The 22,595-nt window shown below is 43.3% G+C and overlaps 1 protein-coding gene across 4 annotated transcripts in view; it reads left to right on the top strand.

The window, feature by feature from the left end:
- The window catches only part of UTRN (utrophin), a 584,696-nt gene that overhangs the window by 388,065 nt on the left and 174,036 nt on the right, over positions 1-22,595 (top strand). For all 4 annotated transcript variants that reach the window (XR_008598285.1, XM_054999201.1, XM_054999369.1 and 1 more), the window contains exon 56: positions 19,500-19,768. Coding sequence is in view for 3 of the 4 variants with exons in the window: in XM_054999201.1 (XP_054855176.1) it covers positions 19,500-19,768 (269 nt within the window). In the remaining variant the exon portion in view is untranslated. The remainder of the gene's footprint in view (positions 1-19,499; positions 19,769-22,595) is intronic.

The raw sequence follows: 22,595 nt of genomic DNA on the forward strand, positions 1-22,595 counted from the left end.
GGAAAGGGGTGGTACCATGCGGTGCCATGCTAACACCAGCAACATCAGCAGAGCTGCTCCTCATGGCAGAAAGCGGCATCAGCTCGCAGCACCACACCTTCCTGCGGAAAGGACATGACTGGTCATGGCGGCATTACCCATTCACCCCTGCCCAGAGGGGACAGCCGCTACTGTTGGCAGGGGCCACCATGACGTACAATCTTATGTGCAACAGTAGTTGATCTGTCCCTCATGGCCCAAAGCCAAAGCATCATACAGCACCCACCGTCCGGCCTTCATGGAAAGGGTGTGAGAGCGAGGGACCCATTCCCCTCTGCTCAGAGGGGGCAGCAGGTGCCCATGGAAAGTGGGGGTACTGTGCGGTGCCACACTAACACCAGCAACAGCTGCTGAGCTGCCCCTCATGCCCAAAAACAGCCGCGGCAGACCTCAACCACCTTCCTGACTTCGCAGAAAGGACACATGACTGGTCGTGGGTCCCATTCCCGCCATGCACAGAGAGGACAGCAGGTGCACATGGATAGGGGTGCACCATGCAGCTCAAACCTGTCAAGCTCAGCAAAAGCTTCTGAGCTGTCCCTTGGGGTCCAAAGCGGCGGCAGCAGACAGCACCCAACTTCCTGCCTTGGTGGAAAGGGTGGGAGGGACCCATTCCCCCTGCTCAGAGGGGACACCAGGTACTATAGAAGGGAGGGTACCGTACGTTGCCACTCTCACATCGGCAACAGCAGCAGAGCTGTTCCTTGTGGCCAAAAGCAGCTTCAGCTGGCAGCACCACACCTTTCTTCCTTTGCTGAAAGGACGGGATAGGAAAGACAGGAGAGGTTGGGAGGCATCTGAGCAGATCCAGAGAGGGAGAGGGGTGAAGAGGGAACGGGAACTTGTCTGGGAGAGGAGGGCAAAGGGTCACTAGCCATGGAAGCAGCCCCGAGAACTGAGGGAGGCTTGAGCCCACTGTGGATGAGCTGGGCCGGCTACAACCCCAGGGTGGCTCAGAGCCTGGGTAGGTTCAGGTCCACGGGAGGGTGCCCCAGTAGGTTGAGGTTCACCTTGATGAACGTCAACATGTCCACCAGGTCTGGGTGCAGATGTGCGTGGCGGGGACGGAGGAGGTCTCCCAGGTGGGAGAACCCCCACTCGCTCTGCATGCTGGTGGGAGGGCAGGACAGGATGTTGGTGGCGATGATGGACAGGTCCAGCCATCGGTCAGATTTCCTCGCCCAATACTGCAATGGGTTGGCATGGGGGGGCTCAGTGGGCTCAGAAAGGTACTCACGCACCATGGCCCCCGCCGAGTCCTCCACTGAGAGGGATGCGCCCGCCGTACACCATCCAACCACACAGCTCACCGACAAGGCCCAGAGATCAAATATGGCCGTTGGGGTGGCTCTTCCCTGGTGTGGCTCTCTTCCCATCTCCTGCCCCTCACCCTCCTCCTCTACCGCCTGCCCCTTGCCACTGCCCGGTTCCGTCTCTCTTGCCCTCTGTCTGTGGAGCTCCTTTTTCCAGTGCTACATCTGAGCCGCCTGCGTGACCATGCTGCCTTTGATGCGGGGGTCACAGAGGGAGGCCTGTTGGTAGGGTGCTTCGCGATGTAGAGGATGCAGGCATTCAGCAACGCAGGCCTGGATCCTCCGGACATAGTCCCATATCCTGGGAAGCAGCTCTTGCCCTTGCTGGAGCTCCTGGGCCAGAAACTAGTCGAGGCCGTGGATCAGAGGGAGGACCTGACCCAGGCTGGCCTGGTAGGAGCACAAGAGCTCACTGGCATCCTTGAAGGTTTTCAGGATCCAGGACATCTGGGCAAGGACTCTCCAGTCCAGGGAGCTGAGGCTCAACTCCTCTCCCCTCCTCAGCTCATCCGAAGAGGACAGGATGTCTTGCAACACGCCCTTCTGCTCCACCAGATGACATATCATGTCGTAGGTGGAGTTCCAGCAGGTGGGCAGGTCCTGGAAGGGCTGGTGCTCGGGGTCCCCTCCTTCCCCCTGCCTCTGGAACAGCTCGCGGGAAGAGTTTATGCTGTGGGAGAAGTGGGAAGCGATGCGACGGCAGCTGTCCAGCAGACTGCATCTCCACAAGGTTCCCTTGTCCCAGCTGTCCCTCGGCTTGCTCTCCATCCCGAGCACGTCCCGTATCACGAGGTGCAGCTTGTGCGCCATGCACACCAGGCCCAGGAGGGATGCCTCTTTCAGGACTGCCAACATGTTGGCTCCCGCATCCGTCACCATGTAGCCACGGACAAACCCTTCCACCCCGGACGTCCACTCCCTCAGCCTCCTTGATGGTGGCAGTGATGTTCTTCCCTGTGTGGACCTCGTTCATCCCCCGGGCCTGAAGAACTGCCCTGTAGCCTGGTGTCAAGCTGGGCACCTTTTTATGGCTGACAGATCTTGGCCTGGGGAGGTGGAGGTCCTCTGGTTGCCACCAGTGGGCGGTGATGGCAAGGTACCTGTGATGGCAGCCGCTCCACAGGTCGGCCGTGAAGTGCACTGTTCTGCCATGGGTGGCTGACAGGTCTCTGCGCACCGTGTCTCGCAGTGCCTCGTACAGGGTGGGCATGACTCGACGCCCAACGGTGCGCCCTGATGGCATGGAGAACCATAGGGCAAAGTGCTGGAGCAGCAGTTGGAAGCTCACACCTTCTACGACCGATAGGGGGAAGCTTTGAAGGGCAATTGTCTGTGCCACCACATGAATGCCCGCCTCCTGAGCCCTTGACCTCACCCTTTTCAGCGGAGCCACCCCCGACCCTGATGGAACAACTTTCCCCAGGGAGGCCTGCCTGACCCTTCTGCTCCCACCAGCTGCACCCTCCGGGCAAGGCTTCTTTCTTGGGGTGCATTCCGGAGAACCTCCCACTGATCCCGGATCAGACGAGCTGGTGGCCCTCAGTCTCCCTCCGACGGATCTTTCGCTGGCCGAGAACGGAGACCACAGGCTCAGGTGGTGCCTCTTCAGGTGCCAAGTCAGGGCCATCAATGACAGGTACTTCAGTTCATTGCCCCTGTGCACCAGGCCCTCACACACACAGCACCGCACCATGTGGGGGTCAGTAGGAAGGGACCGAAAGTGCCTCCAAACATTGTGGTTGAACCGTGGCCCACTAATGGTTCCAGGGGAGGGAGGATGAAGTGTTGCTGCTGGATGTGCCATGGAGCTGGCAATGGAAGATGGAGTGATGGGTGGACTGCAGGCAGGAACAGCACCACTGGTAGTTTGGGATGGGGACGGGCTGGATGTTTCCTCGAACCGCAACCATTCCTCAAAGGATCCCTCCGCCTTCTCCTCCCTCCAAATTTTAGGAGTTCCTCTTCCCCCGCCAGCAAGTGGTCTTCGGCCTCCTCCACAGCTGCAACTGGTGATTTTGGGGGAGCGGGAGTCTCTGCTGCTCCAGAGCCCTGCACAGCACTGCTTCCCGTGCTGCAACTGGGACAATCTCTGCACTTCCCCCCGTGACCACTCTTGTCCCCCACCTGAAGCCTCATAGTGCCAGCAAACAACAATTGAGTAGAAGAAAGAAGATGACACTGTGAGCCCTCACCCGAGGTGCCCACCGAGCTTGGCCCCAGGGCCTGGCAGCAGCTCTGGCACCAGAGGGAGGGAGGGACTAGAGCCCTAGCCTACCACTCCCACAGACCTGATCTGATCAGGCACTGATCAATAATCAATGTGAGCCCTCAGCCGAGGTGCCCACTGAGCTTGGCCCCAGAGCCAGGCAGCAGCCCTGGAGCCAGAGGAGATAGATCCCTATCCCCCAAATCTAAGCTGAATTATACTCTCAGTCTCTCTCCCCAAAGGCTAGCAAGTGGCAAGCAAGAGCTCTGTCCCACTGCACTGCTCGCTGAAAGTGAAACCCAGCCTGGGAGCCCACGGCTATTTATAAGCACAGGTCCCCGTGCGCAACGCAGGAGGTCTGTGTTTGGCCGTCAGAGCTGCCTATCCGGGTTTGCAGGGATGAGATTGGAGTGCCCATGGCTACAGAACACCCCCTTCCCCCTCCCTCCCCTGGGTGTCTTCTCCCAACTTGTAACCACTTTGCAGCTCCATGGTTGGAAGGAAGACCTGCCGATCAAGGTAAGCTGGGCTTCCATTCGGGTTTCCAGGGTGACAGAAGGAGCGCAGACAGAGTTCGGGCATTCCCCCGGCTCCATTGCCAGGGGAATTGATTGCTGGCGCCTGACTGTCTGGGTTCCCGAACCGTGGCCGAACACGCCGAACCAGGCCTCTCCCGAACGCTGGTTCGTTGTCCATGGACAATCACGAAACGCCGGATCACGATTGCGCAATTGCCAATTTCGTGGGTTTTTGAAGTTCATAATGCGGTTCATGCCCATCTCTATTCAGAATATCTTCTTGACAATTTAGATTCTTACATGTAATGGTAGAAGAGAGTATAACTAAGATTGAAAACTTTACTTGACAGTATTCAGATTGCAAGTTGGTATGATATATTTGTAGAGATTCATAACCAAAAGCCAATTTATTTATTTAAAATATTGCCCTCCCATGTTCTAAACCAGTTTCTTGAGAAGGCTTACAAATTATTATAAATTGCACAATTAAATAAAACTAACAACATAACATAACTTATAAACAATTATGACCTAACAGTAAGAGACAAGGGGGGAACGACTTCCATTCATTAACAACTGCCATAATATCCTAGACCGTTAAATGTGCCTTGCTAACAACAGCTTAAATGCATTTCTTTATTTGCTGGATCACAGCTCCATTTTTCCCTTCCTTGCTCTCATTCTTTAAGTTTGTTTGTAGTGTTATGATTTGTTTTTGAAACAGTTATACAATGCATATTAAACATACCGCTAATATGGTCAAAATTCTCTTTTAAGTGATTAGCATCTTTGTAATATTAATTTATTATTAACGTTTAATGGACAAATTAGAGGTGTAAGTCTAAGGTGCATTGCAGTACATTGGCTCTGCTGAAGAGGAGTAACTAAACTGCCTGTGGGTAATATATAAGTAAGGTTTATTTTGATTTCTAAAAAAACTGTAATATAGTCAATTTTCTAAAGGAAGGACTGAAAAAAGGATGAATTAATCTGAAGTTCTACAATCTTCAGAGCCTCAGAAGTAGCTCTTCATTTAAAGAAGAATTAAATTTAAAGCTCTAGCTAGAAGGCTGAATTCAGGTTGAAGAGATTGAAAGATTTGAAATGATCATCCAGAGCAAATCATACCATCATAACTTTCCAGCCATTCCAGAAGATATGTCTGTCTCTTATTTTAATATTAGGGTGTCAAGGTAATAAAGTAAATAAAGGCAAAAACCCCACTGAGTATGCATACTATATACCAAGTCAGTTTTAATAATAGAATAGTAGGGATTTGGGGGGGGGGGAAATAAAAGATCTTGCCCCTGTGGTACATTCCCTGGTAACATTTGTTCTCTACATGGGACTGTGTGTTTGGAAGCTACAGTTAGTACAGAATCCTGCAGTCAGAATGCTAACTGGAGTGGGACGAAGGGACCATGTCACTGAAGTGTTGTCCTGTGTACTGGCTCCCAATTAATTTACACACCCAATTCAAGGTGCTGGTATTGACCTTTGCAGCTCTGTATGTTAGCCTAAATGGGGTGTGTGTGTTTTTATTTGGGTTCACAACACCTAAATAAAGCTAACTAGAAAACAGAGGGAAATGGAAAGAGTAATTGGGAGGGGGTGATACTTACCAGCCCTGGAGAGAGAAGAAGGTCTGCGGAAGTAGCAGTGAGGACGGCCAGCATCTCATGGGAGGGGAAAGATGGGGCTCAGACATAATCTGAGAGTGTGTGGAAGGGTTCAGAACACACACTGAGCATATGGTGGAGAGCCCAATTATACTGCAAAATGTGTCCTGGGGCAAAACTGACGTCTTGCTCCCAAAGACACGGCTTGATGGCTGTCTGCAGAGGTGGTACAATAAAATGGGAAAAACTTGATTGAGTATACCTGGGCGGAACTATAGGTAAAAATAGTTATTGATGACAGATGATTGTTGGATAAGAAGAGTTATCAGATGATCCCTGATTAACTCTGATTAGGGTGGAGGAAGGGAGGGAAGATTGGCAGAGTGAGGGTGATTAATTCAGAAACTCCAGGAAGACCTCTTTGTTTTAAATTTTTGTACATTTCCAGGGTGTGGGGCTGATAGTCTTGCCTCATAACTCATGTTCCAGTATTTTTGCATCTCTGTTATACTTAGCCAGGCAGCATGTCTGGTGCTTGAAGTACATGGGGGAAAAGGCATATGATGTGACCATATTCATAAGATGTTCTTTCTGTGTGAGGGAAAGTATGACTGCTAACACATGTCGCTTAGTACCAACATAGCTTAAGTAATAGCTACTGCTGTATGAACCTACCCAACCACTGCAGTCATCTTCAGGAGCTCTTCTTTGGGTGCTCACACCGTCCAAGACGAGATGCATGGCAACTAAAGAAAAGGCCTTCTTGGACATGTCAGTAAAATTATGGAATTTTCTTTCCAGGAACAGCTCTCTGTCCCCCTCTATCATTGTCTTCTTTGTGTGAAGACATTTTTCATCTGGTATTCCCTCACTGATCCTCTTTCCTGTGTTTGTGTTTTAAGAAATGAATATTTTTCTTTGGTTAGTTCTTGCCAGGATCTTTCACTGGATCTATGCTACATTAGGTAGTATTGATGAGATGTTGCAAGTATAATATCATTTACTTAATCAAAATTGGAAAAATTATTACAAAAAATATTTCCCAAATTCAAATTTGTTTAGGATAGTCCATTACAAGAAGATTAATGGGTAATATTTATACAATCCTAGCTTGATACCCATGCTTCACTTTAAATCCAGTTATAAAACTTATATAACATATAACATTATATAACATTTTTTGGTTTGTGGAGATTTTTTTTTAGTTGCAACCCTAGTGAACTTTGAGGGGAAGACTGGGAGGTGCATTTTACCTCAGGGCACATTTAATGACTTCCAATAGCAACTGCCTACTGTTTAGAAGGTGGGGATGAGGAACAATCAGGCCGCATATGCAAATGTCCTCTATGTTCCAGCTGTCTCTGGGGGAGGGGGGAGGATGAGGTGTGGAATGTCATGAGCCCCAATCAGCCCACATATGCAAATGAACTTGAAAGGCTGGCCCAATCAGGGAAGAGTGGCTGAGCTGGCAATGGGTGGGGGTGCAAGCAGGCAGCAGCCTGCCAGCCACACAGTGAAGCTGTATCCATCTGGAAAAACACATTTTACCCCTTTTGACCCCCTCAGGAGGCGAATTTCTTAAAATCCCTTCTTAGTGGGTGTTTACATCATGAAAGGAATGTTCTCTCCAAATTTCATGTTTCTAGGTCCAGAGGTTTGGTCTGGGCGTTGATGAGTCAGTCAGGACACTTTTCTTAATATATGTAGATAGTCTATGAAATTAATGGAAGATTCAGTGATAGGGTGCTCCATTTAGAGACAAGTTGTGTGCTTAATACACATCTGATTTCTTTCTAATTAATCATACTTACAAAAAATTTAAAATAAACTGCAGTTCTGAAGGCCTGAAACTATACACTTAGTTAAGAATATATGTAAACACAAACTATTTATCTATAATCTTTTCTGATGCCTATTATGGAAAGGGGGTCTGAAAATTCCATGCAGATTTCTCTTTGAAGTAAAAATGAGACAAAAATCTCATCCCTTGGGGAGACAGCATACTGAAACTGTGAAGCAAGCAGCAAGAACAAAAGTGTTCTTTTGATCCTGCTCTGTCTGCTTTGTGCCAGGAGGTTCTGAGGACTCCATGCAGGGACAATTGAAGGATTTTCTCCCCAGCTCTCATCTAATTGGTGAGTTAAAGCTATGTTGCGATATTTTGGATGTGGCAAGCAAAGAAGAGGGAAACCATTGTGCCCTGCTGATACAAATGAATAAGAAATAATAAGAATAACGTTTGTTGAACCTTGTAACTTAGCTGAAATATTACAGTTCGTCTTTTCACAAGGCTTGTTATGCAATTCATACTTGGACCAACAGATGCTACTTACATGATCTCTTTAAATCCTCCTTGATTGGACAAACCTTCTTGAGGAGAGGTTGTGCTCTATAGTTTTCATCTCCTAGAAATTGCACCATGACAAAAGCACTATGGTTTTCTCCCTTCTTGTCTTTGAATTTCCAGCTTCTTTGTGCAGTAAACTGATAAAAACCTCACATGTTAGATGTTGGATTTTGTAGATGAAAGGATAAAACATTTTGAAAGTGCTCTTATTCCTTTCAACGTCATTGATGTTGTTACACTTATATAAAAGGTGAACATTAGGGGTGTGCGCTTCGTGGTTCCCGATTCGGAAAAAAATCCAGAATTGGACCTGTTCTGTAAAGATTTGGGTTTTCAGAACACACAAATCAAAGCTTCCCGAAGCGATTCCAGTCGCTTTGGGAAGCTTCGGGGCCCATTAAACTTCAGCTGGCCTGCAGGCCAGCTGAAGTTTAAAGGGCCTCCTGGATGTGCTGGAGGGGGGAGTTTAAACGGAAAAATATTTACCGCGCCATTTGCAAATGGCACAGGGAGCCTTCTACCCTTTAAGTTCTCCCCTCCAGCCAGCTTGAAAGGGGGAGAGTTTAAAGGGCAGAAGGCTCTCCGTGCTGTTTGCAAACGGCGCATGGGGCCTTCTTCTACCCTTTCAGCTCTTCTCCCTCCTCCAAGCCAGCTTGAAAAGGGGAGAACTGAAAGGGTAGAAGAAGGCTCTCTGCACTGTTTGGGAACCACGTGTGGAGCCTTCTACCCTTTCATCTCTCCCTCCTTCCTCCAAGCCAGCTTGAAAGGGAGAGAGCTTAAAGGGTAGAAGAAGGCTGTCTGCGCCGTTCGGGAACTGTGCGTGAAGCCTTCTTCTACCCTTTCAGCTCTCCCTCCCTCCTCCAAGCCGGCTTGAAAGGGGGAGAGCTTAAAGGGTAGAAGAAGGCTCTCAGCGCCATTCAGGAACCACGCAGAGCCTTCTTCTACCCTTTCAGCTCTCCCTCCCTACTCCAAGCCAGCTTGAAAGGGGGAGAGCTGAAAGAGTAGAAGAAGGCTCTCTGTGCCTTTCGGGAACGGCACACGGAACCTTCTACCCTTTAAGCTCTTCCCCCTGTCCCTCCAGCCATCAGTGAACGAGGTGGAGGATGCCCTTTCTGCCCCTCAAATGGCCGCTGCAGCAGCCATTTGAGGGGCAGGAAGGGCTGGAGGAGGTGGCTCCACTGCGCTCCACATTCTCCATTGGAGGTGGCTCCACATTCTCCACTGTGCAACAGCGGAGAAGGCCGAAAAGGCCCTTCCTGCCCCTCAAATAGCCACCGTGGTGGCCGTTTGAGGGGCAGGAAGGGCCTTAGGAGCTGGCTCTGTGCTTTCCTGCTGCCCAGCTGGCCGCTGTGGGGGCGTAGGATGTGGCAGAGGCCCCGCAGGAGCTGGCTCTGCACTTACCTGCCGCTCAGCTGGCTGCTATGGGGGGGAGGTGTGGGCCACACAGGAACCGGCTCCAGGCTTCCCTGCCACCCAGCTGGTCTTCCTCACTCCAGGTAAGTGGGGTGGGAGTAGGGGTGCAAAGTAGGGGGGAATAATTGAGGGGTGGGTGGGAGGCTGGAAGACAGGCTGCTTCCCCCTTGCTTCAGTATGCTCCGAATCTTTACAGAGCATACCGAAGCAATTTAAATACCCAAAGCTGAAGCGGCTTTCAGGGTATTACAGATCATTTTCTCGCTTCGGGTAAACCTGAAGCGGGAAAAACAATTTTTTTCCATGTGCACACCCCTAGTGAACATTTAAAAGATTGTAATTAATTTTGCATCAGCCTTTACATCAAGAGTATAGTTACAATTAGAGGCTCAAACTCATAGACTATTAGGGATGCTGTAATCTGCTTAGTAAGTAGAAAAGGTAGGGTTTTTCTCATATCTTTAGGTTTTCACTTATTAAACAACATGGCTTCTGTAAAGCTCTTACTATTTTTTTTCAGTACGAAGCACCTGCTTTAAAAGATATGAGACACCAGAGGTTGCTCTAAGTGGACCCCATATGCTTAGAATGCTCAGAATGTCGGATCAGTGATGGAAGAAAGGCCAGATACAAATAATTAATAAAAATAAATAGAACCATTCTGGAGCAACAAAAAAGGTTTGACTTTGGAGCCTAAGTTGGCAGGTGGTTCCACCCTACCTCTTTCTAGACAATTTGGTTCTTAGGTATGAATAGACATTCAATAATTATGTAGCATGGTTTTTTTGAAATTCATTTAAAGCATTTTTAGCTCAAAGCTCAGTTAATTTTCAGAGATTTCTCTTTCTGTAGGCTAACCAGGCTCAAAAGCCTTAACCAAAGTTTTCAAAACTGAAAAAATAGAGAGGCCAATTTCTTTACAGTTTGATTCTTAGGTATCCACAGACATTCATTACCTACAAAGTATGAGGAAATGAAGCAATTAGAACAAATTATTTATTGGGTGTAGAAGTGCAAAAAAAAATTGAAATATTTAAAACAAAGGCATTTTGAAGCTGCGAACAAACCCGATATTTAGCATATTGTTTAAGAAAAAACACAGAAAAAAGGATACTTCGAATTAGGAAAGGAAATCAAGTAGTTTATGCAGAACAAGAAATGAAAGAGCAAATAAAAAATTATTTTCAAATCTTTATAAAGAAGAATCTATAGATGAAGTAGAGATGGAGAACATAGAAGAGTCCTGAATCAAGCAATAACAATACAAGAGAACAACTATGAATTCAAAAAACTAAACTAAGCAAAGCACCTGGCCCAGGTGGATTGATGGCAACATATTATATATGCTTTGATGACATATTAGCAATAACCTTACAGAGAGTAATGAATGAAATACAAGATAGAAAGTATATACCACTAACGTGGCAAGAAGCTAATATAACTTTCATATAGAAGGAAGGGAATGATTCACTATTACCACAATTATATAGACCAATTTCATTATTGAATGTGGACTATAAAATTTTTACAAGAGTAATGACAGAGAGATTAAGAAAATTTATTTCAGATTTAATATGTGAATATCAAACAGGATATGTTCCAAAGAGATATACAAGAGATAACATCAGATATCTGCTTAATACAATTATGTATTCAAGGAGGAAAAAGTATTTATGTTTTTGGATACAGAGAAAGCCTTTAATAATGTGCCTTGGCAATTTTTGATGAAAGTATTACAAAATATGAACTGTGGGACTGAATTTTTAAATTGGATGCAAAGCATTTATATTGATCAGCAAGTTAGAATTTTAGTAAATGGTTCTCTAATGGAGACAATTGGAAATAGTAAAAGGAACTCAACAGGACTGTCCAGTATCACCACTATTGTTTATTGTGACATTGGAAATATTGGCTGTGAAAATTAGGCAAGACACTAGAATTAATGGAATAAAAGAAGGCAAAGAAGAATACAGTTGAAAAGTTACGTAGATGATGTAGTTATATCAGTGACAAAACCAAATGTTTCTTTGATGTAATTTGATGTTATTTCCCTGATATTTTATTATTGCCCCTACATTTTTGCCACAAAAAGAGTAACAGAATCATTTGTATTCGATAGTAAGCTCTCGTATTAGGTAGTTCCATATTTTTAAGTAGAGGGGTAAGTTATCCCTCAACTTATTAAATATGGGACACTGTATAATCATATGTTCAGTTGTTTTAACTTTATCATACAGGCATCTGCATATTATGTTAGTATGTGGTACTTTTCTACAATAGTATTAATTTTTAAAAAAAAATATTTAGAGTATTTTTAACTTACCTTTCTACAGTTGTGTTTGTATATGTACCTATCTTGCTGAGTATAAATAACTTTCTCAGCTTGGTACCTTTTGTTATACTAGCCCTGTCTGTGTATTGACTGACTACATGGGGAGGGCGAGCCGGGAAGAATGTGCTGAGCCCACCCCTCACCTCTGTGCAGTCAACAAGTTGTCTGCAAAGTGCAGATATGTGGAGAAAGTGTCTGTGCATGTCTCCACTCCACAATAAGCAACATTTGGGGAGCAGTGTCACTGATCAAATGGAGAAAATTCATGTAGGAGTATGCAGTTTGGTTCAGTATTCAGATTAAAATACCAAATTTTGGCTGATTCAGTGAAATCCAGGACTTCTGGATCAAAAAAGTGAATACTGAATTAGATTTGGTATTCCGGATTTTTACTGAATTAATTTGATAAAATTTGGTAAAATTTGGCCGTTGTTTCCTATCAATCAAATCAATCTGGAGGCTATCTTGTGGACTGGGGAAGAGTCATTTTTCAATCAAACTTCACCAGTTTTTCAGGGAACCTACTCCTGACTGTCCTCTAAAGTCTCCCCAGGTTTCATGAGGATTGGACTTGGGAGCCAATTTTATTGGCCACCCCAAAGGTGGAGCAATTCTCAACCTTACCTGTGTTACCTGGTGTGCTTTCACAGGTGGTTTTTGAGACCAAACCAAAATAACGAGGGTGTCTTTTCCATAAAAAACTGTGACAAATATTTATGGAAAGGGTGCTTTAAGGCTGTTTTACATGCATAAGGGAACTGTGTGAAAAAAAAATCAGTCTTTTGCCCAAGAGATTCCACTAGCAGAAACATCAGAACTATACAGGCCATCAATTGTACTACTATATGAACACTTTTGTAGGCAGCTACCTCTCACAAACTTTTTCTATTAAACCACTATGGTACACTGGATTTAAGGAACTGTGAGGAGAAGGAATAAATCCAGTTCGGTCAGTTTCATTGTGAATGCTTTCCCAAATGTCATAAAGAGAGAATGGTATGGTATCAACATTTGTTTTTTTCTGATTTGCAAAGTTTGTTGTTGAAGGGTTAGCAATTGTATATGTTTGCTGCTGGAGTGTTGTAAGTGCACAATTGACATATTATTCTTTTGTTGTAATGTACTTCTGCTATTAATACATTAATCCTACTAAGTGGTCTCTTACAACTTCCAAAAGACAGGAATTTATATCTTTAAAATTACAAAGCAGAATCTGCTAACCAACTACCTGTGTACAACAACCAACAACATTATCAAGTATGATATATACACTGAAAGCAAGAATTTAGAGTTTTGTCTCAAAAAATAACAGTACAGGCTAGCATTGTGTGTTTGCCAGATATCTCCAGGCAGAAAGGCATTCTTAAAAGATAACATACTCACATACTCAGACAATGGCTCTGTAGGATCACACACGTGCAAATATAACAGGAACCTACTTTGCACAAAAGCGGATGACACGCATACTAAAATTTGTAAGTACGACATAACTACAAACCAATCATATTGTGATTAAGTTCACTGATATTGTGATGTCATAATTGTTCAAGGGAGGAGCCAGAGGGAAACAATTTGGGGGGCTTCTAAGGCCAGATTCCCTCCCACTGTTGCAACAACGAAATAAATCAAACCCTCTTCTCATTCCTGGCCTCCAGTGTCTTATTGGGTGAGGCTCTGGAGGAGATAGCCTTTTGCAGGCATAACAGTTTCTTAACACAGGTTTTGCATTTCTAAAAAATACCTTAACTGCTGTTATTTTAGAGGGACCAAACAAACAGGGCATAGAGGCCAAGATCCTGCCCTGTTGCTGCCTCCCAGCACTGGTATTCAGAGGTTGGCTGCCTCTGAAGATGGAGGCTCCCTTCAGTCACCAGTACCACAGCTGGTAGCAATTTGTCCATCTCTGGGAATCTGTCTAACTCCCATTCAAAACTATCTATGTTCCTGGACATCACTGCCTTTGTTGGCAGTTAATTCCACAGTTTAATTACTTGTTGATTAAAGTATTTCATTTTGTCTGTACTGAACCTATTTTCCAACAATTTCATTAGGTGCCCCTGAGTTCTAGTATTATGGGAGAGGGAGAAACGCTCCCTCTGTCCATTTACTTCATCCCATGCATAGTTTTATAAACCTCTATCATATATCCCCTTAACCATCTTTTCTTTAGGCTGAAAAGGCCCTGACTCTCCAGCCTTTCCTCATAGAAAAGATGCTCCAATCCCTTAATCATCTTGGTTGCTCTCCTTTGTACTGTTTCTAGCTCTGCAATATACTTTTTGAGATACAGCGACTAGAACTGCACACAGCATTCTAAGTGAAGCTACACAATAGCTTTATACAAGGGCATTACTAGATTGTATGTTTTTTTTTAGAAAGTTTTTATTAGGTGAGAATATTAATATACAACTTTCAAATAGCATCTCATTATCCTTTCCCCCACCCTTTCCCTCCCCCCCTTTTCCAAGACTTCCAACAGCTTTCCAACCCTATAGCCTAATCTATTCCCAATCTGTCCCCTTTTTCTGTAACTCCTTATCTCATGTTTACTTACTCTTTTATTCAACTAAGCCCTATCTATTAACTTCAAAAATATTGTTATAAACTTAAAATCTATTATCTATTACTTTATATTAGCTCCACATATATTTAAATTTAAACTAACTGTCGGATAAAATATCTACTTTAGTAATTCTAACAATATCTATGAACTCTAAGTCCACTTACATTTGGGCTAACAATTAGCTAATACTTCACTTCATATGGTAAAGACTCTATCTCTTCTAATAACAAATCCATTCTAATAATTTTCAAATTGCCATAACTCCCCCTTTACGTCCCACTTCTTTTCTAAATATGTTTTCAATCTTCCCCAGTCCGTAAAAAATTCCGCTGGATTCTGATCTCTCAGCTTCCTTGTCATTTTATCCATTTCCGCCATATACAGCAATTTATGCATCCAATCTTCAATAGTTGGTATTTCTTGCACCTTCCATTTTTGCGCATATAGCAGTCTTGCTGCCGTCGTCATATAAAATAGTAATGTTCGGTATTGAGTAGGAACATCTTCCATGCTTAAGTTCAATAGCAATAGTTCTGGGTTCTTCTTTATTTGAATCGGCAATATCTCATTTATTACTTCTATAATATCTCCCCAGAACTGTCTGGCTATTTCACATCTCCACCACATATGATACAATGATCCTTCATGCTTTTTACATTTCCAGCATTTATCTGACATATTTGCATTTCCAAGCGCAATTTTCTTAGGCGTTAAATACCATCTATAAATCATCTTATAGACATTCTCTTTAATACTGGTACAAGTTGAAATCTTCAATGAAGTTTTCCATAAATATTCCCATGACTCCATTGTTATTTCTTTGTAACAGTTAATTGCCCACTTCACCATCTGTACTTTGACCGTCTCATCCTCTGTATACCACTTCAAAAGTATTTTATAAATCTTAGATATCTTCTTTTTTCTTTCTTGTAGTATAGTCTCTTCCAACTCTGAGTTTTCCCATTTAAATCCTTCTTTTGAACAATCCGAATTATAAAGGTCTCTGATCTGTCTATATTGGAACCATCCGTAACAAGAAGATAACTCTTCCTCCGATTTAATTCTTATCATTTTCTGTTCCATAATCAATATCTCTTTATATGGTAAACATTGTTCTTCATTGTAGATAGCTCTCAGATCAATCACTTCAAACAGTACCACCCAAGAGGGGATGCCTTCACCCAGATATTTTTTATATTTTTTCCAGATCGTGAAGAGGCTCCTTCTGATATAATGATGCAAAAACATAGAATCAGCTTTTATTTTATCCTGCCACAAGTAGGCATGCCATCCAAACAGCTTCTTATAACCTTCCAATGTTAAGAGCTTAGAATCTTTCAGTGACATCCACTCTTTTAACCAAACTAAACATATTGCTTCGTGGTATAGTCTAATATTTGGCAACTGCAGTCCACCTCTTTCTTTAGCGTCACACAAAACTTTCATTTTTAATCGTGGTTTCTTGCCTGCCCACACAAAGTCAGAGATCTTCCTCTGCCATTTTTCAAATTGTTTAGTGTCTCTAATAATTGGAATTGTTTGTAATAGAAACATGATCCATGGTAACACATTCATTTTAACTGCCGCTATTCTTCCCAGCCATGATAGATTTAGTTTATTCCATTTAATCATATCTCTATCAATCTGTTGCCATAGCTTTTCATAATTATTCTTAAGTAAATCAATATTCTTCGCAGTTAACTCAATTCCAAGATATTTAACTTTATGTGTTACTTCACAATCGGTAATTTCCATTAATTCTTGCTGCTTTTGTTCAGTCATATTCTTACATAGTATCTTTGATTTCTTCTTATTAACATAAAATCCAGCCAGATCTCCGAACTGTTTTATCTTATCAAGCAACTTTGGCATATTTTGTATTGGATCTTCCACTATGACCATCACATCATCTGCAAAAGCTCTAACCTTGTAGGTAAATTCTTTAATCCTTATGCCTCTTATAGCCTCATCTTCTCTTATTTGAATCAATAACAATTCCAAAATCAACAAGATTGTATGTTTTATTTTCAATCCCTTTCCTAATAATTCCTAGCATGGAGTTTGCTTTTTTCAACACAGCATCACAGTGGGTCGACGTTTTTATCAAGCTTTCTACTATAACCCGCAAGATCTCTTTCAATCTCAGTCTCAGCCAGTACTGCCAAAACTGGCTCCCAATTTGTTAATCACTGATAACATAAAACTTGTATTATATCTACATTGGCGAGTGGCAACAGAGGAAACTTGAAACAGATTATTTTTCTTCAGGGCTGATTTCTTTTAAATTTATGCTCCTTTTGTTAATTGACAATTTTGTATCTTAATGTTTTTAAAGACTGCCATAAGTATAGAATATATATTTTATCATAAAAGTGAATGGTTTTTAGATCCTATTAACTAATGAAGATGGTATGACCTCCTGTGCTCCCCAAAAGCTGTTCTGATAGATTTTATTTTATTAATTATTATATAAAACATTTTAAGCCACCTTTCCACCCAACTTAGATTCACCAAGTCAGTGAACAATAAAATTATTAAACAAGGCTGTGGATTAAGGGGAAAAACTGAATTTGAAATAGTAATATCTGGAGATCTGAAACATCTCTTTGGGAAAATTTACAAAATATTATTGCAACACCACACAGAAGTGGAGCAAATCAAAACCTGTATGATAAAATGGATGGAAAATTTTGGAGAAACTATTCCTATGAACCTATGGGAAGATCTGTGGACTAAGGATATAAAATTTACAGTCCTGTCAATTACTAAGAGAAAATTGGTATAAAATGTTTTTAAATGGTATATCACTACTAAAGACATTGCGAAAATTACTAAGGGATTTAATGGTCAGTGCTGGAAATGTCAGTGCATGGATGCAACATTTTACCATATGTAGTGGACTTGTAAGAAAGCACAAAAATATTGGCTAAAGATACATGAAGAGATGCAGAAGATTTTCAAACGAAGATTTGAGTTGAATCCAAAAAATATTAAGTATCCTACCAAATAATCTTAGAAAAGACAAGACCTTTTGCATTACATGGCAACAGCAGCTAGAGTGCTATATGCAGCGAGATGGAAAGCAGATGCGTCTCCTGAAGTGTCAGAGTGGACAGATAAGATTCATGAATATGCCTCAATGGCCAAATTAACTACTTGTGTACATAATAGACCAATAGTTGAATTTTGGAGAAAATTGAGAGATTTCTTTGATTACTTAGACCAGAACTAATATTAATTGAGGTAATTTAGTATAAAGGTAAAAGGATGAAACACAGGGAATGATTAGTAAAATAGATATTTAATTTTTTGTAAGAATAAGTAACAAGGAGAGGGAAAGAGATTTATTATACAACTAAATTTTATCACTTTAACTCAATTTTAAATGTAGTCCACATTTTGTAAAAGATGATAGACAAGGACCTGAGAATACATCAGGAAATTACCTTGGTGCCGTAAATTGTAATTCTGAGAATTAAGGCACACACTAGTTCACTCATGCTAAAAAAAAAAAAAGGGAATGATAACCTAAAGCTGTAAGGTTGCCAGCTCCGTGCTCAAAGCAGGGGATGCCCCACCAGGGCTCACCTGCCTGGTGGCAGGAGAAATGTGTCAGGAGGAGGCTGGCTGGAGCTGCAGGAGCATGCATCAGAATGGCATGCGCACACTTCAGGAGGTTTCCGTTGATGTCACTTTCAGTTTAAAACAGAAGTGATGGGCTCAGCAGGGCCCCACTTCTTTTTTAAACCATAAGTTATATCAGTGGAGGGCCCCTGGAGTGTGTGTAACACAGTACACATGCAAACAAGGAGGACCAGCACACCCTAGCCTGGAGGGCACTCCCCAATGCTGGTTTGAAAGTAAGGATTGGTGGCAGCCCTATAAAGCTGCCCCTTTAACTTCTTCATCAGAAAGATGATCCATGTTTACACTACAGACATTATACAGTCTGACATTTTGTGCTTGTTTTCAATTTAGATTCCATAGAAATACAGCTTCCCTTTCTCTTCTTAGTTTTTGTCTCAGAATTAGTGTTAAATCCATTCCTTCATTCCATTATTATTTAACATGTAACAACTTTCATATTAGTCACTGATATAGCACAGACCACACATTCAGCTTGTCAGACTGTATGTCTATGCTGCTCATACGGAGGGAAGGTTAAGAGACTTTATGTACAATTTCCATCCTGTGGAAGCATGAATGAAGATGCAAGCATCTAAGATATTCTCTTAATCCAAAAATTTAGATTTTAAAATATTCATAAGTTAGCTATCACTAGGAGGCTTTGCCTTAAGTTATTTGTATTTTGTTAGTGTATTTTGGTATACCTAAGTATAACATTATGTCTAGTTAGAAGGGGTGTTTATAATCTCATAATCATATGACCCTATACATATGTACCTTTATCACCACTCCAATAAACTTTGATTTTAAAACTACTAATATTTTAAAGGAGTATAATAGTAAAACTACTTTGTGGTGGCTGTCATATCTCTTATTTAAACCTGTAATATGCAACCATGCCAGATGGCAATTAATGCAAATAAAGTATATGCATGTAAATCACTTGTTACACATATTTCTTTTATGATTCACCTATGATTTATGGTACCTTTTGCATTTGTAATTAAAGGATAGAACAGATGGTGAATGCTTAATATAAAATGTCATACCCATCCAAATAACCTTTGCTACCATATAATGAATTGCTATTATCAGGGAAATTTCATGAATATAAACCACCTTCCAAAATCATTCACATTTCTAGAATTTTTTAAAAAAATCCCTTTTGTTTATGGTTCTTGGTTTGCCCTGTGTTGTTCTTGCCAAATCAAGCTTTGGTCAACTCTGATAGTATACAGTTTTAAAATGATAGTAGAACTATGGAGATGACCTGTCCACACATTGACTGCCTGCACAGGGAGGGAGAGTGGGCACAAGTGTGACCCCTGGCCCTGCATGATTACTGTGTCGTTTGCATGGTGTGAATGCAAGGAAAAAGTGCACATGTATTGCTCCAGTAGTATATACGGTGCATTTTTTTTAAAAAAAAAAGATAGGATGTAGGTGTGATAAATCTATTCCTTGTAGGTGCTATTCTTTCCAAATTGCAGCAACACTGACATTGAAATGTTGTCCATTATAGAACTGACTCCTGAAGAAAAAGCTCTGAAGATTGCCAAAGCTATGCGTAAGCAGTCTGTGGAAGTGAAAGAGAAATGGGAAAGTCTGAATACCTGTGCCAATAGCTGGCAGAAACAAGTAGAGAAAGCACTAGAGAAGCTGAAAGACTTGCGGTACTCTATGGATGACCTAGATGCTGACTTGAGAGAGGCAGAGAATGTGAAGAATGGCTTGAAACCTGTTGGAGAGATACTGAATGACTCATTGCAGGACCACATTGATAAAACAACAGTAAGTACAAAGCTCCGTTTGAGTGTAACATATGTTGAACTAAGGCCTTTGTGGGATTTTAAACCAAGATTAATGTTCAAACAGGTACTCATAATCTATGCCCAGTGCAAACCAATATATGTGCAGATTTCCTTATATCATATATTTCATCTTGAACAAATCCGTATTTTATGGAATTATTATAGTAGCAACATGGTCACAGGAGGGTAAGGAAGCAGCACGGGAGGAGTAGATAGTGAATGCAGGAAGGCTAACATGATCAGCAGAAGGCACAGATAGCTATGCAGAGCATGAAGGATTGGTTGGTTTCCTGAATAATGACTACCAATAGGAATAGCTGTGGAGCTTTCTTGCTGCTGGAAAATAACAATTAAATGGTTTTAATTGGATTGAATAATTTTTTACATGCCTGTTATCCTATACTGATTCCATTTTGAAAGGGGAATGTAAGTGCAGCAATAATCTTTCAGAGTCTGATGTCCTTGTGGTTTTGAATCAAAATAACTTTACTCATATTAAGAAGTGTTTGATTAAACTCTCAACATCTTGCACCATTCAAGGTTATGTTTCCTGTTTTGCACTACTCCAAACCTGGGAAGTGTAAAAAATCCTTAAAGCAGAGTATCAGTTAATTCGTTCATAACATAGTTATGAAGTTACTGGATGTTTTAGCACTGGACTATATAGAACTAATTCGGCCCCCACTAGAGATGGGCACGATCCGCATTACGATCCAAAAAAACCCACGATAATGGCGATCGCGACTCAGCAGATCGTGATCGGCCATGGCCAACGATCCAGCGATCGGGAGGGGGCTGGATCGGGACTGGATCGTGCTCGGATTGGGAAGCCAGACACTCAGGCACCAGTAATCTATTCCTGGGAAAACGGAGCCAGGGGAATGCCTGAGCTGTGTTTGCCCTCCTTCTGTCGCCCTGGAAACCCGAATGGAAGCCCAGCTTGCCTTGATCAGCAGGGCTTCCTTCCAACCACGGAGCAGCAAAGCAGTCACCAGTTGGGAGAAGACACCCAGGGGAGGGAGGGGGAAGGGGGTGTTCTGTAGCCATGGGCACTCCAATCTCATCCCTGCAAACCCTGATAGGCAGTTCTGACAGCCAAACACAGACGGCCAAACACACAGATGCCGCCGGCATCACCCACCGTTCTTTTCTCGCCAGCGCACTCCTTTTTGGCCTGGCGGGCGGGCACATGGGGGGTGCTGCCAGCGAGTGGCCAGACCCCCTGCCCCCTGTGGGGAGGTGGCTCGTTGCCGTCTCCCTGTGCCCACTGGGCCCGGTGGCTGCCGCCAACACCCACCTTCCCACATAGCTGGGAATAGCAGTGCATCCCGCTTTGGCCTCCACGATCCACAGATTGGGAACGGGAGATGATCGGTGTGGATCGTTTAGTTGGGATTGTCACCGGCGCCAATCCACGATCAGCTGGATCGGCAATTTTTGTTTGGATAGTGCCCATCTCTAGCCCCCACCCGACCAGCAGCCAAGGGCATGAGGCCAGGGGCCGCATTTGCTGCCACGGAGGATAAGCGGCAGCGTTTCCCCCGGCCTCTCAGGGTCACATGGGAAGGGGGCGGGGCTAAGTGCCTTAACAGGACAGCCCTGTCTTTGCATCAGCACTTGCTGCCTCGTGCTCGGCCCACCCGCTCGCCCAGTAGCAGTGCAGGTTTTTGACCGGTTGCCTTTTGGGGGGCCAGGTAGGAATTTTTCCTTTCTTTCTCTGATTGGCCTTGGGGAAGGAAGTTTTTTGCCTACCTTGTACTGCTTGCTGGAGCTGTGGCTATTGGACTACGGTGGTGCTGTAGTTGGATTTAGTTGGGGGGATTTTAGCGGGACGGTGAGTACCCTTGGCACATCCCCATTGGTGGGGATATTAGGGGCCTGTCAGGATTGGCTGGCATGCTTGGTGGCGGCCAGTTGAGAGGGCAGGCTGCCTGGTGAGATCTCCTGGACAAGTCTTTCCCTCATGCTCTGCGGCAGAGGTGCTTGGAGCTTTAAGGGGGAAACCATCTGCCAGGCCGGCCGGATCCCAGCCATGCATGTGAATGGCTCGCATCCGGGGCAGCGGGTCTTGCCCAGACAGGTCAAGGTGGGGTCCAGGGGAGTGACCCCAGGGCTTGACCTGTACCGCTGGTTAGGCCTTGCCAGGGTTTTTTGTTGTTGCAGTTCATGTTGTTGCCTAAATAAAAGTGGCCCTTTTTTACCCAAGCCTTGTGCCTGCCTCTTATTCCGACCTGGGGAGGGGGGGGGAATGGTTTATTGCCCATCCGTTCATGGATGTTGTCAATAAATTGGACTGTTGCAGGGTAACGTCACAAAAATGCAAGACATCCTTCTTATGCTTCACTCTTGCTTTCACATATTGAATAAACTGAACTTAGTCAAATTTGATTTATATCCTCCCAGATTTTGTTCAATCTTGATTTATATCTTCATCAGTAGTGATATAAAGTGATATAACCTCTTTCTCATTTTAATGCAAACTTAAAAGCTTTTGCAAGTTGGTGAGAATGCCTCTTTATACCTTTAAGTGATTTGTAATAACTAATATCTCAATGACATTTGTATAAAGGAATGTAGAGAGGAGCTTACTAAGCGTTTAGTGTATGAAGTACAGGAGCATCTGCAGAGGATTATAAAGGCCTATCAACAAACCAAAAACCTAAATGAATGTTGGAACTGAATGACCAGAAACTGTGACTGGGGTGGAGGAGAGTGCTGAGAAGTCTGTTGATTGGTTGGAAATACAACCAAATGCCAAGTGTTTTTCACTTGTTTCTTTCTGATTTTCAGAAGCATTGTGCATTTCG

This window comes from Eublepharis macularius, chromosome 1 (genome assembly GCF_028583425.1).
Source record: "Eublepharis macularius isolate TG4126 chromosome 1, MPM_Emac_v1.0, whole genome shotgun sequence".
NCBI classification, from domain to species: Eukaryota; Metazoa; Chordata; class Lepidosauria; order Squamata; family Eublepharidae; genus Eublepharis; species Eublepharis macularius.